General features: G+C 44.9%; 1 protein-coding gene across 1 annotated transcript in view; it reads left to right on the top strand.

Moving 5' to 3' along the window:
* The window catches only part of GNPTAB (N-acetylglucosamine-1-phosphate transferase subunits alpha and beta), a 715,805-nt gene that overhangs the window by 185,198 nt on the left and 513,191 nt on the right, over positions 1–17,416 (top strand). Inside the window, exons 3-4 of the mRNA XM_086919157.1 lie at positions 13,347–13,466; positions 16,535–16,576. Coding sequence (XP_086775283.1) covers positions 13,347–13,466; positions 16,535–16,576 — 162 coding nt within the window. The remainder of the gene's footprint in view (positions 1–13,346; positions 13,467–16,534; positions 16,577–17,416) is intronic.

Below are 17,416 nucleotides of genomic sequence, written 5' to 3'. Positions count from 1 at the left end.
AGCTGCGCAGCTGGACTGCGGCAGGCTTGGACGACCTGAGCGGCCTGTATAGCGACGGAGAGCTGCTGCCCTTCGAGGCCTTGGCCGCGGACACAGAGCTGCCAGTGGGTCAATTCCTGGCTCACGCCAGACTCCTGCATGAGCTGACGAAGGCATGGGGTGACCTTAGCCATGAGCCGTCCACTCATCTGCTCATCCAGTACTTACATGTGATGGGCGATGGGTCCCACATTGTGCATTGGCTTGCACAAGCCCTACACACTCATACACAATTTTCCTCTCAGAGACTGAGGGAAAAATGGGCGAACGACCGAGGCACAGACTGGACGGACAAACAGTGGGCCGCTATATTAGCAGGCGCCAGAGTTATCCCCCGCAACGCGCGATTCAAAATTATCCAATATTACATCATCCACCGCGCATATCTATCTCCGGACAAGCTGAATCGCTACTTTGGACTCGCTTCGTCGGCGTATCCCAGATGCGGCCTCCTGGACTCAGACTTCCTGCATGCACTCTGGAGTTGCGCTCATCTCACCCCGTACTGGTCGGCGGTCACGGACATGTTGACGGCGGCAACGGGCGATACCCTCCCCAAGACGTGGGAAGTATGCCTATTGGGACTCTACAAGAGGACCAAACAGACCAAACTACGGGCGCATTTTTGGGACTTGGGCCTCATTACGGCCAAACGCCTTATCACAAGACGATGGAAAAGCGCTGCCCCGCCGCGCCCTGCGGACTGGCGTCGCTCTCTTGGCAACTGGGCTTTTGCGGCGAGTGTGTCTCTACACAGGGAGGAAACCGCTGGCCTACGGAAATACCCGATCGCCCAGGACTGGGATGCTACCCTAATCGCTCATCACCGAGCGTGCGCCCAAGCCGGCATAGAGTGCCGCCCCGACACGGAATAGAGGGGGCCCAATCACTTGCTGCCCATGCCTGGCACAAGCTCCGCTGTTTTATTTGTGACTAACACGTACTTGTGATCACAATATTGTAAAAGATTTTAATTAATCCTACAATAAATATTTTACTACTGCAGTGTTACAGTTGTCTATCTAAACTTCAGTATTGAATCAGGATCTATCAAAGAGGAATTGAGACAGAATTCCATATAATTATGAAACTGCAGAGGTTTCAAAATAGTGTGGCACATTAGCATGGTTTTGCTAAATACAGTGGCGGCTCCTCGGCTAAGGGGGAGGAGCGTCACCCCACTAAACAAAAGGAAAAATAAAATGATAATATATAGTTATCATTTTATTTTTCCTTTTGCAGTCATGCACACTTTGCATGTTCCCCAACAGGCTGCATTATACAGCCTGGTGAGGAACATGCACAGGCTCCCTGTCCCAGTCTGAGTGCCGGACCACGGCGCTCAGTCCAATCACAATGCTGCATTGCAGGATTGTGATTGGCTCAGGGGAGCCTGTGTGCCCGGATGCTTTCTCCTGCCGGCCGGGACTGGAGACAGGATGATGAAAGATGATGGAGGAGAGGCGGCGGCAGCCATTCCAGATAAGTCCTTTTTTTTCTCTCCACCCCTGCCCCACCCACCACACCCGTCCAGTAGCAGCCGCTCTGTAAATGTACTGTTGTAAAGAATCCAGGTTCTCAGTATAAAGTTCCAGAAGTAGATTTATTTCCAATTAAAGATAAGACAGCTTAACAACCACAGGGACTGGCTACAAGCGCAGTTGGGCTTCAACTGACTCCACACAGAACCTCCAACATAGAACTGTAATAACATTCTAAGTTCTACAACTCCTTTCTACATCTTACATACATAAATGGAATACAACACACCTCCCTCCTTTGAAAAAAAATTCAAAAAAACACAAAAAACAACAACTTAAGAACAAACATAATCTTTCATTTTTACAGGTGGATGAGAAACACGTGAACTTTTTCTTACAACATTTTCTACAACCCTTTGTTCAGAATTTCCCCCGCCACCATGATCATTATCAACAACACAAGAATCACTTATCTCTTCAGTATTGACTCTTGTGTTAATCACAACATTTTGAGAATCTTGCAAAGCATCAATTACCTCTTCAGTATTAACTCTTGTGTTAATCACAACATTATGAGTGTCTTGCAAAGCATTAAAGTTATCCATAAAATTTTGAACATCCTCCTCATCATACGCATGAAAACCCGATTTTTTTTAATAAAAAAACGACTTGTCAGATCTAACAATGGATAATCGTCTAAAATTTCAAATTTTCCCTCCTTCAACTCGCACAGCCTTGCTAAAAACCTCTGTTACTTTAACAGGATAAGACCAATTTGCCCATCTTTTAGAAGAAGAACCTCCAAATGTAACACGAACCAAATCACCGATTCTAACTTTGTGATCATTTAACTTCTTGTTGGAACTTTTACACATTTTCTCTTGGTACCTTTTAACACGTTCTTTCACCTTGTTAATATCCAAACTAGACATACTGGATTCATTAGATTTTAACCACCAAGGCAATAATTTAGAACCAGCTTTCCTTCCTCTTAATAACTCAAATGGAGAACAACCAGTCACAGAATTAGGTGAAATGCGATAAGTGAGCAAAGTAGCACGTAATGCTTTCTTCCAATCCAAATTGCTCTTAACAGCTAATTGAATCGATTCTTTGGCAACTCTATTGAAGCGCTCAACTTGACCGTTGGCCTGTGGATTATAATTAGAAACTCTCTTGTGAATAATTCCTTGTTCTTTAAAGAACAATTCAATTTCATTACTTCTAAATTGTGTACCATTGTCAGAAATTATTTCCGAAGGTAAACCCTCACGACTGAACACATTATTAAGAAAATCTATAACTTGACTAGAAGTGACCCTTTCCACAATTTTAATCTCAGGCCATTTAGAGAAATAGTCAATTAAAACCAAACCATAACCTTCCTTACTAACCAAAATGTTTAAAGGCCCAATTATTTCGATTCCTAATCTTCTCCATGGACCCTGTGAACATTCAATAGGAGAAGCCTGTACAGACAACGGTTTCACAGTTTTATCACTATTTGAACATGGAACACAATTCCTGACCCATCTGTCAACAATAGCATCCATTGAAGGCCACCAATAATATTCCCGTAAACGCCTCTTAGTAGTTGATATTCCCATATGACCTTCATGAGCAATCTTAATTAGATCTTCCCTGACAGAGAATGGAGGAACAATTTTGTCACCTCTAGTAAGAATCTTATGTGAAGACATAAGTTCATCCTTGACTTTAAAAAATGAACTTCTATCACCAGACAACTTCCTTTCTTCTGGCCAGCCATTTTTTAACTAGTTCTCAAGTGAACATAGAATATTATCTTCTGACATGGCTCTAATCCACACATCTTCTGAAACCACTACAACATCATTCCCATTTATATCTTGCATGGTATAAGCTACATCACATTCCTCCAAATGCTCATTATCCTGGTGAGGTAAAGCTAACCTTGACATACAATCCGCATGAACATGAAGTCTACCAGGAATATACTCCACAGTGCATTGATACTCCTGTAATTTAGCCGCTAATCTAGCCAATCGAGCTGTTAAAACTCTGCCACCACCAGCAGCTAACATATTCACTAGAGGTTTATGGTCCGTTCCAAGCAGAAACGTGGTACCCCACAAAAACTGACGAAAATGCTGAGCAGCCCAGGTACATGCCAACAATTCTTTTTCTAATGTTGAATAATTATATTCAGCACCTTTCAAAGTCCTTGATGCATAAGACACAATGTTCTCTTCACAGCACCTTTTTGTAAGAGAACAGCTCCTAGACCAGTGTTACTGGCATCTACAGCTACAATACATTCTTTACCAATAGTGAAGGGTTTTAAAAATGAAGCAGAACAAATTTCTTTTTTAACTCATTAATAACACTTGTTGCTCATTACTCCATAAAAATTTAGCATTTTTTTTAAGTAACAATCGTGAAGAAGACACTTTAGATGCATAGTTTTTAACAAATTTGCTGAAGTACTCTGTTAGACCTAAAAAAGAAAACAATTGTTCCTTATTAATCGGGGCAGGTGCTTTAGAGATGCTGGAGATGTGATCAAATTTAGGCTTAATACTGTCCTTTGATATCTCGTGCCCCAAATATTCGACTTTCTCTTGTCTGAATTTACACTTTGAAAATTTAAGTGTTAAACCTTTTAATTGTATGCTGTTCAACACTGCTTTCAAATTATCATCATGTTTTACGACATCATTCCCATAGACTAAAATGTCATCTTGAAATGCAATAGCCCCTTTATAGCCTTCAAGCATTTCTTTCATAAGCCGTTGAAAAACTGATGCAGCACTAGCAAGTCCAAATGGCATACGCAAATAGCGATACATTCCATCAGGTGTAACAAAAGCTGTTAAATTCTTAGATTCGTCTTGTAACACTACTTGGTGATATGCACTTGCAAGATCTAAAGTAGAAAAAACACAAGCCCCTAAAAGAGTAGAAATTAGTTCATTGATTTTAGGTAATGGATGCTTGTCTGTCCAAATTTCTTTATTCAAACTGCGAAGATCCACACATAAGCGGAGTTCGCCGTTGCTTTTAAGGGAAAGAACAATTGGAGAAACCCAAGGAGACGATTCAATGCGTTCAATGATATTAGATTTTACTAGGTCATTAAGAATATCTTTTAGTTTGTCACGATAAGCTAGAGGCACATTCCTAACTCTATGCCTGACGGGCACTGCATTATCCTTAAGTACAATTTTATGTTTGAACTGAGCATATTCTCCCAACTTTTTTTCAAAAACCTTTGGAAACATATTTTTAATGTCAGAAACAAAATCTCCATTATATGAAGAAACAATGTATAGTGGTGGTGAAGCATTAGGGTCAAATTTAATTCCCATTTCTTTTTGGAAGAGGCCACCCCAAAATAGACTCCCCTTTTCGAGCTATATATATCTTTGCTTTTGTAAACCTATCTTTGAAACTGACCTCATCCCAAAAAAATCCTTCTAAACCAATTTTATGCCCAGAATAACTACCCGGTTTGATGTCAGGGCTTAAAAATTCTCTATTAGGCCACAATTCTTCAAAAACGTCTTTGCCAATTATAGAATACCAGGCACAAGAATCTACCAACATGGAAACTTCTTACCATCAATGTTAAAAATACCTGAAGGAAAACCTTTACAGTTGTTTGAAGAGATACATGAAATACAATTGAATTCACTAAATTCTTCAATTGTCCCCTCATCATCTCAAGCAATACAATTTACCTTCTGAGGAGAACGACACATTTTACCAAAATGTCCACTTTTCTTACATTTTACACAAATTTTATTTAATGCAGGACAATTCTTAAAATGCCCTAAATGGTCAGAACTTCCACATTTGTAGCATATTATGAATGTACGTGTGTTACCGAGTTTATTGTCCTTCATAACACCATCTTTTTTGTTAGGATAAAAAAAATTCTTTTGAACTGCTTGACTTTTAACAATTGAAACCTCAGGCACTGACTCTTGTATTTTAACTGACAGGTTTTGATTTTGACCTCTTATTTCATTCACAAACTTTTCACATTGTTAAATTCTTTCGCTATATTAACTACAGCTTTAAGAGAAGTTTCAGTTCCTAACCACAATCTTTCTTGAATTTTCTTACTTTTAGTTTTCATCATTATTTGGTCCCTTAAAACTTGTTAATAGTTAATAGTATCAAATGCACAGGATACAACTAGAGCACGCAAAGCTGAAATATAATTTTCAACAGATTCATTTTCCTTTTGTGCCCTGAATAAAATGTAAACCATTCCATCACTGTGTTTATTTTCTTCCCAAATCTGATGCTCAGCTGTTTTGTGGCAATCTCAAAAGCATCAGATTCATCAGAATCTTCTAATGGAGGTAATTCTGATAATTATTTGATGCCTTGGCCCCCTAAAGATAGAGGTAATAAATCAAGCTTTCTTTTTGAAGAACAACCATCTTCTTCTAATACCTCAACATATGCCAAAAACATGGGATACCACAAATCCCATTCCATCTTTGGTTCTCCTGCTGTAGGTGAGAAATGAGGTGGAACCATTATATTAGACATGTTTATGACCTTCTTGAGTTTTACATTTTGCCTTAAAAAAAAAAACACTGACAAAGTTGTTAAATTAATTAAAATGCACAGAAATAATGCTACTCAATATTCTCAGGATGCACAAAATAGCGTGCTTATCGATGTTATTATACACCGATGGGCTTATTCATCATGATGCACTAACTAGCGTGTACATCGCTGTTGAATCCAATGTATTCTTTATTAGATCCGACATAGCATGTACATCGCTGTTGAATCCAATGTATTCTTTATTAGATCCGACATAGCGCGTACATCGCTGTGGTTACAATCGTTGAAATAAAGAAATTTCCCAATCCAAAATGGCCGAAAACGTAAAACAACGTGACTACGTCACTCCCAGAATGCACCGTGCTCCCAGAGTACTTTTTTAGATGATGTAGAGTGAAGAATGGAGTCGCGCAACCAGGCAACAAGCTGCAAAGGTGCTCGCGAGCCTATCCGCTCTCCGTGAGTAGCCGTTAGACTATTTTTAAACGCTTAACAAGAGCGTGAACATTTAACCAAGGATTTCATTAAAATGTTAGAAAAAGAAACGAGTATTAAACAGATTCTAACTGCCGCAGATGCTATCAGATGCACAGTTTTAAACAGCCCCAGGAGCAATCAGAGCTATACAAAAAAAATACTCAAACAAATATCCTTATTTCTTTTTAAAATGACAAAAATCCAGATATAATAATGTTCCACAGCCGCTGGTGCAATCAAGGCACTGTAAATAACACAGCCGCTGGTGCTAACAAGCACAAATTTAAAGTAAAGTTAAATACCTTACTTTCCACGAAGTGAACGCTGTCTTTATATTTTCAGGAACAATACTCCCACTGTCGCCAATATGTTGTAAAGAATCCAGGTTCTCAATATAAAGTTCCAGAAGTAGATTTATTTCCAATTAAAGATAAGACCGCTTAACAACCATAGGGACTGGCTACAAGCGCAGTCAGGCTTCAACTGACTCCCCACAGAACCTCCAACATAGACCTGTAATAACATTCTAAGTTCTACAACTCCTTTCTACATCTTACATACATAAATGGAATACCACATGTACCTTTTTTCTTTTCTGTCCAATAGAAATTATATGTGTTGCGCAGTAGCAAACCATCCGAGCAGTGCAAGAACAGTTGGCCAATGCTTAAGCAGAGTCACAAGATGTATGCCTCAATTTTATTGGTGGTGGTGCTATTAGCACGCAGACACATTTGTCAGTGTGTCACTTAACCATGGTATTCGTAGTACGGATGAATTCTGAATGATTTGTCTATTTATATAATGGGAATCGTAGTTTGGGAAAGTGTCACTACAGGATAACGAGGCAGGTGACGGCAGTATAGTGTTTAAGGAAATGCAGCTGAGAAGCAAAAAAGATGGGGTTGTGTGGAAAAAGAGTTTGTGCGATCATTGATGTCCGATGGGAAAAATATGGGGCATGAGGCTGTCAAATTTGTAGATCATTGGTAGGAATGTGTGACTAGACTGGCAAATTCTATAGGGCGCAGTTGTGATAGCGGAGTCCATTATTAATGCTGTTGCACTTGAGAAGGAGAGTAGCTTATCTCTGAGAGACTGTGTTCAGTCTCGCCGTTTTGTGGATCTTTTTGATAACATCTAAGACCGTCCATTTAAGTTGATTCTCAGAGTGTGAGCTGTCCACGCGGTGTTTCACAAGGGGGCTTTCCTCTTCTTAGTTTGTATCCTGGGTTTATGCTGACATTTGTTTAAGCGATTTCCTGGTTGTTTTTTTCATGTAAAGTTTCTTGCATGGGAATGGTATCCTGTATACTACGGTCTTTAGGTCTCGTCTGCCAATGGGCTTGCTTATTGCTGGCGAAAGATATAGAGGGCCACAGGCAAATCCTACCAAGAGGTTTTGGAGTGTGGATTATGCCCAGTGCATGTGAGGCATTCAAGCGCGAAGCTTCGCCAGCGCGCGCTCAGCCTCACTTCCTGCTCCCCCTCTTACTTTCGTTATCACTCACACCCCATATGCTCGTTCCCTCCCTGACTTCAAAGGAACGCCGCTCCCCTGCTCCCCCGCCCCCCGCCACGCAATGCCGAGAGCTTGTTAAACAGTGCGCCACAATGTTTTTTTAATAATCCGCGCTTTCCGCCCCACCCGCCACAGCAATGCCGAGAGCTTGTTTTATTTCTCCTCTCTCAAACATTCCGAACATTTTTCTCGCCTTTGCCTCACTCCTGCGAGCTCTCTCGTCTTCTACATTCTCTCCCTCTTCTATCTCTCCTTTCACTCATTATTCTCCCATTGGTTCTTTCTAATCCACTTTTTAGATTTCTTTCTCGTGCTTTTTTTCCGTCTTCCCCTCCTATATTGCCCTCTGTCTCTCTTCTCCTTACTCCAATTGTATTTCTCTTTATCTCGCCCACTATATGTGTACTTATTTCTTGTGTTTTGCGTCCTCTCTTCTCACTGACTTATCTCTCTTTCACCTCTAGATCATTCCCCTCTGTGTTCTCTCTCTCTCTCTATCTCACTTTCTCTGTTTCCCTCTCTCAACCTCTTTCATTCTCTCTTTCTCCCCGTTCGTGGTTGCCCTCTCTTTCCATCTAATCTCTTCTCCTCTCATAATATATTTGCATTGAAATTATGAACCTGCAGATTATATAAAGATCTCCACAGAAGGTGCATGAATTTGCCATTCATCTTAGTACAACCGACCAGTGGCTTACGTCCTCCTGCTGAAGCAGTTAGCTTTAAGGCAAACATTACCTGTTTTCGATTCTTCCCGAGTCTGGGGTGACCCTGCAATACCGACCAGGCACTGACAAACAATTCGAATAATACAGTTTGCGCCCCTAAATTAATTTCCGATACGGTCATGCCACCAGAAAGGCGTTTACCCAAATGGTCACTGGATGGATATTTACAGATTGCTTTGAGTTTTCCAGACCCAGCACACAGCATGCACCAATGTAATCCCTCTTTTTGACAACAATGGCATAGCTCACATGATTCCAACTCACTCATGGTGGTCTCACATGTCTGATGTATTTAATTGTTTAAAAGATACATGGACTGCTTCGTATTGACCGGACCATAACATCTGTTTCTCACACCCTCCCACCATATAAAAAGCATGCTAGGTTTTCATTGTCTGTCAATCTCACTAGAGGTGTAAGTGCCGTATACTCAACGCTCCTCTCCCCTCCCGCATGCAATGAAGGCGCCACAAAATGCGGTTTGATGTTACTGTCGATCCAATACCAGTGTTACTTAACTATACACAACACATTAACAAAGCTCTCCGGTAGTGGCATAGCGCACAGAAATGGCGAATAATTATCAGTGAGCAAAAGCACTCCTCCTCCCTCCCCCTCCCCCCCACAGCAATGCTGACAATCTTTACAGTAGCCTTGCTCCTCTAATGCTGTTGCTGTGTTGCCATCTCTCTAGGGACACTCAACTTGAAAACACTCGACTTGCTAGCTGCAATGATGTCTGCCCTGCCACCATTTACTTCGGACCCTCACACACCCTCTCACCCTCACACACCCTCTCACCCTCACACACCCTCACACCCACACCCACCCTCACTCACCCATCCTCACCCACCCTCACCCACCCACCCCTCACCCTCACAACCCTCACCCTCACAACCCTCACACCCTCTCACCCTCATAACCCTCACCCCCTCTCACCCTCACCCACCCTCACCCCTCACCCACCCTCACACACCCTCACTCACCCTCCCCCCTCACCCACCCTCAACCCCTCCCACCCTCAACCCCTCCCACCCTCAACCCCTCCCACCCTCAGCCCCTCACCCTCTCAGCCCCTCACCCTCACAATCCTCACCCTCACTCAACCCCTCACACCACCTCACCTTCACACCCCCCTCACCCACCCTCTCACCCACCCTTACCCACCCTCTCACCCCCTTTCACCCTCTCACCCCCTTTCACCCTCACACCCCCTCACCCTCACACCCCCTCACCCTCACTCCCCCTCACCCTCCTTCACCCTCACACCCCATCACACCCCTCACCCTCACACCCCCTCACCCTCACACACCCTCTCACCCTCACACACCTTCTCACCCTCACACACCCTCTCATCCTCACACCCCTCACCCCTTCACCCTCACAACACCTCACCCTCACACTCCCTCACCCTCTCTCACCCTCACCCTCACACCCCCTCACACACTCAACCTTACACATCCTCTCACCCTCACACATCCTCTCACCCTCACACATCCTCTCACCCTCACACATCCTCTCACCCTCACACATCCTCTCACCCTCACACATCCTCTCACCCTCACACACCCTCACACACCCTCTCACCCTCACACACCCTCTCACCCTCACACACCCTCTCACCCTCACACACCCTCTCACCCTCTCACGCTCTCACCCTCTCACGCTCTCACCCTCTCACCCTCTCACCCTCTCACCCTCTCACCCTCTCACCCTCTCACCCTCATACTAAACGCCTCACACTGCTGCATTGTCCACACTGCTGCATTGTCCACACTGCTGCATTACTCCTACTACTGCATGCTGCACACTGCTGCCCGCCTCACACTGCTGCACACCTCCCACTGCTGCACACTGCTGCATTACTTACACTGCTGCACGCCGCACACTGCTGCACGCCGCACACTGCTGCACGCCGCACACTGCTGCACGCCGCACACTGCTGCACGCCGCACATTGCTGCACGCCTCGCACTGCTGCACGCCTCGCACTGCTGCACGCCTCACACTGCTGCACGCCTCACACTGCTGCACCCTGCACACTGCTGCATTACTCACACTGCTGCATACATCCGCGCGCCACACACTACTGCACACCACACACTGCTGCACGCCACACACTGCTGCACGCCACACACTGCTGCACGCCACACACTGCTGCACGCCGCACACTGCTGCACGCCGCACACTGCTGCACGCCGCACACTGCTGCACGCCGCACACTGCTGCATGCCGCACACTACCGCACACCTCACACTGTTGCATGCCTCACACTGCTGCACGCCTCACACTGCTGCACGCCTCACACTGCTGCACGCCTCGCACTGCTGCACGCCTCGCACTGCTGCACGCCTCGCACTGCTGCACGCCTCGCACTGCTGCACGCCTCGCACTGCTGCACGCCTCACACTGCTGCACGCCTCACACTGCTGCACCCTGCTGCATTACTCACACTGCTGCATACATCCGCGCGCCACACACTACTGCACACCACACACTGCTGCACGCCACACACTGCTGCACGCCACACACTGCTGCACGCCACACACTGCTGCACGCCACACACTGCTGCACGCCACACACTGCTGCATGCCACACACTGCTGCACGCCACACACTTCTGCACGCCACACACTGCTGCACGCCTCACAACACCACCACATCACTCGGGGACACCACCATATCACTCTAGGACACCTCCATATCACTCTGGGACACCACCACATCACTCTGGGACACCACCACATCACTCTGGGACACCACCACATCACTCTGGGACACCACCACATCACTCTGGGACACCACCATATCACTCTGGGACACCACCACATCACTCTGGGACACCACCACATCACTCTGGGACACCACCACATCACTCTGGGACACCACCACATCACTCTGGGACACCACCACATCACTCTGGGACACCACCACATCACTCTGGGACACCACCACATCACTCTGGGACACCACCACATCACTCTGGGACACCACCACATCACTCTGGGACAGCACCACATCACTCGGGGACACCGCCACATCACTCGGGGACACCGCCACATCACTCGGGGGCACCACCACATCACTCGGGGGCACCACCACATCACTCGGGGGCACCACCACATCACTTGGGGGCACCACCACATCACTCGGGGGCACCACCACATCACTCGGGGGCACCACCACATCACTCGGGGGCACCACCACATCACTCGGGGGCACCACCACATCACTCGGGGGCCCCACCACATCACTCGGGGGCCCCACCACATCACTCGGGGGCCCCACCACATCACTCGGGGGCACCACCACATCTCTCGGGGGCACCACCACATCTCTCGGGGGCACCACCACATCACTCGGGGGCACCACCACATCACTCGGGGGCACCACCACATCACTCGGGGGCACCACCACATCACTCTGGGGCACCACCACATCACTCGGGGGCACCACCACATCACTCGGGGGCACCACCACATCACTCTGGGACACCACCACATCACTCAGCCCAACCACATCATCACTCAGCGCCACAACAGCATCACTCAGCGCCACAACAGCACTGTCCTTGCTTGCTACTAACAAGCATTGCCATAGCCAATAGGACTCGCATTAGGAAAGTGTAAGCTATTGGCTTTGTAAACAACAATGCTATTAATTTTTTTGTTGCGCAGTTTGAGAACTTTTTGTGGTCAATCTTAATGCAGACATAGGAAAATGAGGTACCCTCAATGTTGTGTGAACAAATGGAGCTTTTACCACAATTTGGATGTCCTGGCAGGTGTTGTACTTTCAGATACCCTTCAGATCTTTTAGTTTTTGACTGTGGTGCGGGTGTAAGTCTTCACCAAGTGATGTATAAGATTCTAGTGCTGTTTTAGAGTGAAAAGCGGACTCTCTAGTTGACAGTTGGCTTAAGATTGCACATTGCCTATTCGGATTTACATCTATTCTAAAAGTATGTGCACTTGACTGTGTATGATGACATGGATTACTCCTGTTGTTTTTCTTTCTGATTCGTTTCTCAGGGAGCAATACACGAGGTGTAAACCAAGCTCTCTTGAGTGGATACTGTTTTTTAAATAAAGAAGGAGCCGGAGCAGTACCTGAGATCCACCATTACAAATGTACATTACTGTCGTTCATTTATGAGGAATATTTACTGTGGTCAGCGCAACAAGCCACTTTTTATTTTGTATACAATACTTTCACGGTTTAAATCTTCTTTCTCCACTTTTGTCATGAAGGCTGTTTTCTTGGAGAGATCGATAGTTCTTGGAGGGATTGACAGTCCTAAAAGTATGCTTTTTTTATCCAAACGTCTTCTTTGATTATTATATCAAGATATAACTGAATCTGAAAAGAGAATTTACTTTTGAATATATTTTTCAGTTTCCAATAAAAAATATTCCTACGCTGATATTTTCTCCTGGGTTGTTTGTTTTAGGTCTGCAAGGATGTGTATGTTGCACCATTTGTCAACTTTATTGAACTCTAAACTCGGGGTTTACTTTCTTGTCTTGTGATTGTTATAGACTGTGCCTACCTATGCCAATCGATGTGGTGTACACTTGGGTCAATGGCACGGACAATGACCTGATGAAAGAACTGCGGGTGGTTCGCGAACAGATGGAGGAAGAGCAGAGACTACTGAGGTATTTATTTATTTATTTATTTTCAAGTTTTATATAGCGTTTGCTAGACCCGGAGGTATCGGAGTGCTTAACATGAGGATCAGCAAGTTACAGGATACATAGTTACAGCCGTTTGAATCAAAGAATCACAGAGGGAGGGGGAGTGAAGGAGACACGAAGAGGAAAACCATGTCAGATGACCGGCTTGGTAGGTTCTCAGTGTTTTCAGTTTCTGCAATGCATCCTGGCCTGCACGATGTAGTAATCTAGTACATCTCAAAGAGGCAAAACACCAAATTGACCCAAATAATCAAAATACAACACATGGGAGATGTTCTTTAACCCTTTCGCTGCGGAGGCTATTCTGCCGCAGCGCTAAAGGGGCGGGGCGGCCGCCGCATGCTGGTGGCAGAACCGCTCCGTCACCAGCTACAGTTGAGCTGTGCTGGTGACGGAGCGGTTCCGTCATGACCCGCCCCGCTCATTAAACCTGCCGCGCAGGCGCGAAATCAGCGCCGCGCAGGCGCGGCGGCCGGGCCATGACGGAACCGCTCCGTCACCAGCACAGCTCAACTGTAGCTGATGACGGAGCGGTTCCGTCATGAGCAGGGGAGGGGTTAATTCAACTCCTCGATGCCCTGTTTGGTGTTTTTAGAACATGGGTACTCGCAAACATTTTCCCGGGGCCCGAAAGGTTTGGTCTTTGGTGTGACCGAGGCTCCGCACTGATGGTCGAATGAGGAAATGGGGGACGTATAGTTGGTGTAGGGAAGCGAAGGATGTATAATTAGTTGATGAACTGAATTGCACAATATGGAATCAGAGGTGAATCCCGGCTTCCTCACTTGACCAAATTGTGTGATTCTGTGCAATTGTTTTATTTCGATTTCTTCATTATTACATATAAGAGGACCTCTCAGTATAGTACTTCAGGATGCATGCTGTACAAAACCTTCTCCTGTGTTTGATTTAATCACTAATGGCATTGTTGTCAGGGTGGGGGCGAGGGGGAAAGTGATTGTTTTTAAATTCATGTTTGAAAACTATCTCTTTTAAAAATAAAATACACCTTTTGATTTTTGTAGAGACTGTCATATTTTCACACGTTTGCTGTCTTTAAAAATTAAGTTGTTCCTAAAGTAAAGGGATGCAGTACACCCTAGTTACTCCCTTTCCAGTGGCAGCATCTCTGCTAAGGTGTAGGCCGTTCGGCCCACTGCTTTAGGAGCAGTGTAGCGTAAAAATAAAATGATAATAACTTGGTTATTATCATTTTATTGTTCACTACGGGCTGGGTTAGGGTTATGGGGGGAGGAGCTGTTTGCCTACACCAAGTGCGCATGATACCTTGACCGACCCTCTTGGGCTGGTAAACAGTCCTGTGCACTTTGCATCTTCCTCACCAGGTTTGTTTTACTTTGCCTGGTGAGGGACATGGAAAGCCTCCTAGTCCCCGTCTGAGCACCAAACCACGGCGCTCAGACCAATCACAATGCTGCATTGCAGCGTTGTGATTGGCTTAGAGGAGGTAGCTGTGTGCTTCCTGCTGTCTTCTACTACTAAAGCAGATAAGAAGGCGGCTGAAGGGACTGAAGGGGAGAGCTGGCCAGCCGCAAAAGGTAAGTGGATTTTTTTTTTGGTCTCTTCCCTCCCCTGCCATGCCACCTCCGTGCCCTGCCATCACTGTTCCCTGCCAGTTGTTACTGTCCCTTTCCTTAACGGCAATAAACCTTTAAATAAATTATTTTTATTTACTCAACATTTTTTTGAATTTTTGTGGTGAATCGAATAAACAGGCGGCCATGTAAAGGTTAGGAGGGCCACACTTTGAGTATCAGTGTGGAACGTGGTTTATGTGGACAGCAAATAACTATTGCGGGGGGCAAGACATTTAAGACTTTTTAATGAGCTTGCTGCCCTTGTACGATCCTCATCTAGCTAATTCAGGCTCTCATGTTTTAACTACAAATTAATGAGAATTAATAGGGTTTCTATGATTTTGTTTTTTTTAGAGGGTTGGAGAACACAACACCCTACACTTCCACTTATGACCTTAATGTAACCTCTGTTGTGCACGTAGGATGGCCTTTTGAGTACAAGCACGTGTGACTGGAATGATACTTTGTTAAAGGTAGCTTGCATTGTTGCCATATATCTGAGAGAAGAGTCAGAAAACGTCATGCTATTGATGGATAAGCCATTTTTAATCTAGTTTGGGTTATCTAAGAACCCATTCAAACTATCTTTCTATGTTTGTTTTTGCACTTTAAAGTCTGCCAACCACTTTATATCAATTGTTTTGCATAATTATGTAAATATGATGAAGAACGTCAGCGAGATGAAGCGGTCAAGCTCCTCTCAGGTAGAGTTAGTCAAATGCTGTCATCTGGCCTCTGTAGGAGGTAATGCTCGTGATGCAGTATGTTTTGCAACTTGTCTCAATCGATCAAGAAGCCTTGTGAAAGTGGCTGTTACTTTTAGCAAACATGTTTGCTTGCTTGACTGAGCCCCGGCCATAAAACCTGTTTCGGCAAAGGTTCGTTGTTTAGTGGCCTACCTAATCCTGGGTCCTGCATCGTAGGCATGTTAACAAACCTACACAAGATGCCATATAACATCACAAGTAGCAATACGACGCCAGCATTCATGTACGTATGCGTTGTGTTTGTGAAGCACAACAGAGCAGGTTTAAGTTTCTAATTGGGTGCCGGGAAGTCACTCGGATGAAGGAAGGATTGGAATTTACTCGACACAAGGGGCCAGCAGGCATGGGCAATGGAAGGGACATGTCTTTAATAGAATCACTGTAACATTTCTGGCACCCCATTTGGTAAAGCGGTACTATATTTTTCTTTTCAGTATCCTTGTTTGAGATCCACAAGTTGATTTTCTAAGTAGGCGACACTGTAGAACATATTCATGCCAGATAATTCTAGTTATTGGTTTATCGCATTGAAGAATGGCTATTTGCATTGTGGCAGTCTCTTCTGCGCCCTGGTTTCATTTATTTTGCAGAAAGGAATCTAATGACTGTCTCTGTACTCCTTGTACTGCACATGGTGACGTTTGTGTTTTTTCGTTGTTTTTAGAGAAAGTCTTGGAAGGAATGCAACAGAGCCAACGAAGAAAAGGTAACTATGTTGGTAACTATATTGGTAAGACTGTTTGTTGTTGAATGAAGGAGCTTTCTCCTTTAATCACCAGATGCACAATGGTGTAATCCAGCACTTTAGCAAATAACAAATTGTCTCGGCTGAGACAAGGAAGAGAGCAGCAGCCTTTCTGCTGCTGTTACTTCAGTTAATTGTGCAAGTGAACAAATGGAGAGCGAGGCGTGCCGGCTTGTAGTTTCCTGGTTGATGTTCATCAACCAACAGCCAACCAACATGCTGACTCGGACTGGTGAACCAGTTTACAATAATATACACATCTTGAACTGTTTTTCGCCATCAGTTATTCTAGACGGTGCAAAAAACGCAGAAGCACCCTTTAAGTGTAGTCACACCATTCTTTGCTTCTAGTTTTAATGATGGAAAACAGAAAATGATTTTCACTTATGATCCCTCTTGAATATGAGGGTCAAGCTAACCACATTTAAATATGAAATGATCCCTGTGTCACATGAACTGACCCTGTGGAGTGGCACGAGTGCTCTAAGAGTGTGTTTGCAGCACTGCAGGAGGCTGTAGCAAATATGACAATGATAGATGTGAAGCAATGTGGGCTATACCCAGGTTCAAGATATAAACGTATGGAATACCAGACACCAGCACTAGGACTTACCCTGGCCAAAAGACTCATTGCGATTCACTAAAAATGACCAGAGATCTCGAGGTTTGATATGTGGGGTAAAGAGATGACTGAATGGATATTAGTGGAAGAATTGTCTAGGGTCCGTGCAATCCTGAAACTTGAAACAGACCATGAGAGATGGAAAGCGATGCATTGATCTATGTTGGCGCTGTGTGACT

The sequence above is a fragment of the Lissotriton vulgaris genome, chromosome 1_1 (assembly GCF_964263255.1).
Source record: "Lissotriton vulgaris chromosome 1_1, aLisVul1.2, whole genome shotgun sequence".
NCBI classification, from domain to species: domain Eukaryota; kingdom Metazoa; phylum Chordata; class Amphibia; order Caudata; family Salamandridae; genus Lissotriton; species Lissotriton vulgaris.
Note: the sequence above shows the minus strand (reverse complement) of the source record. Positions and strands in the feature narration are given on the sequence as shown.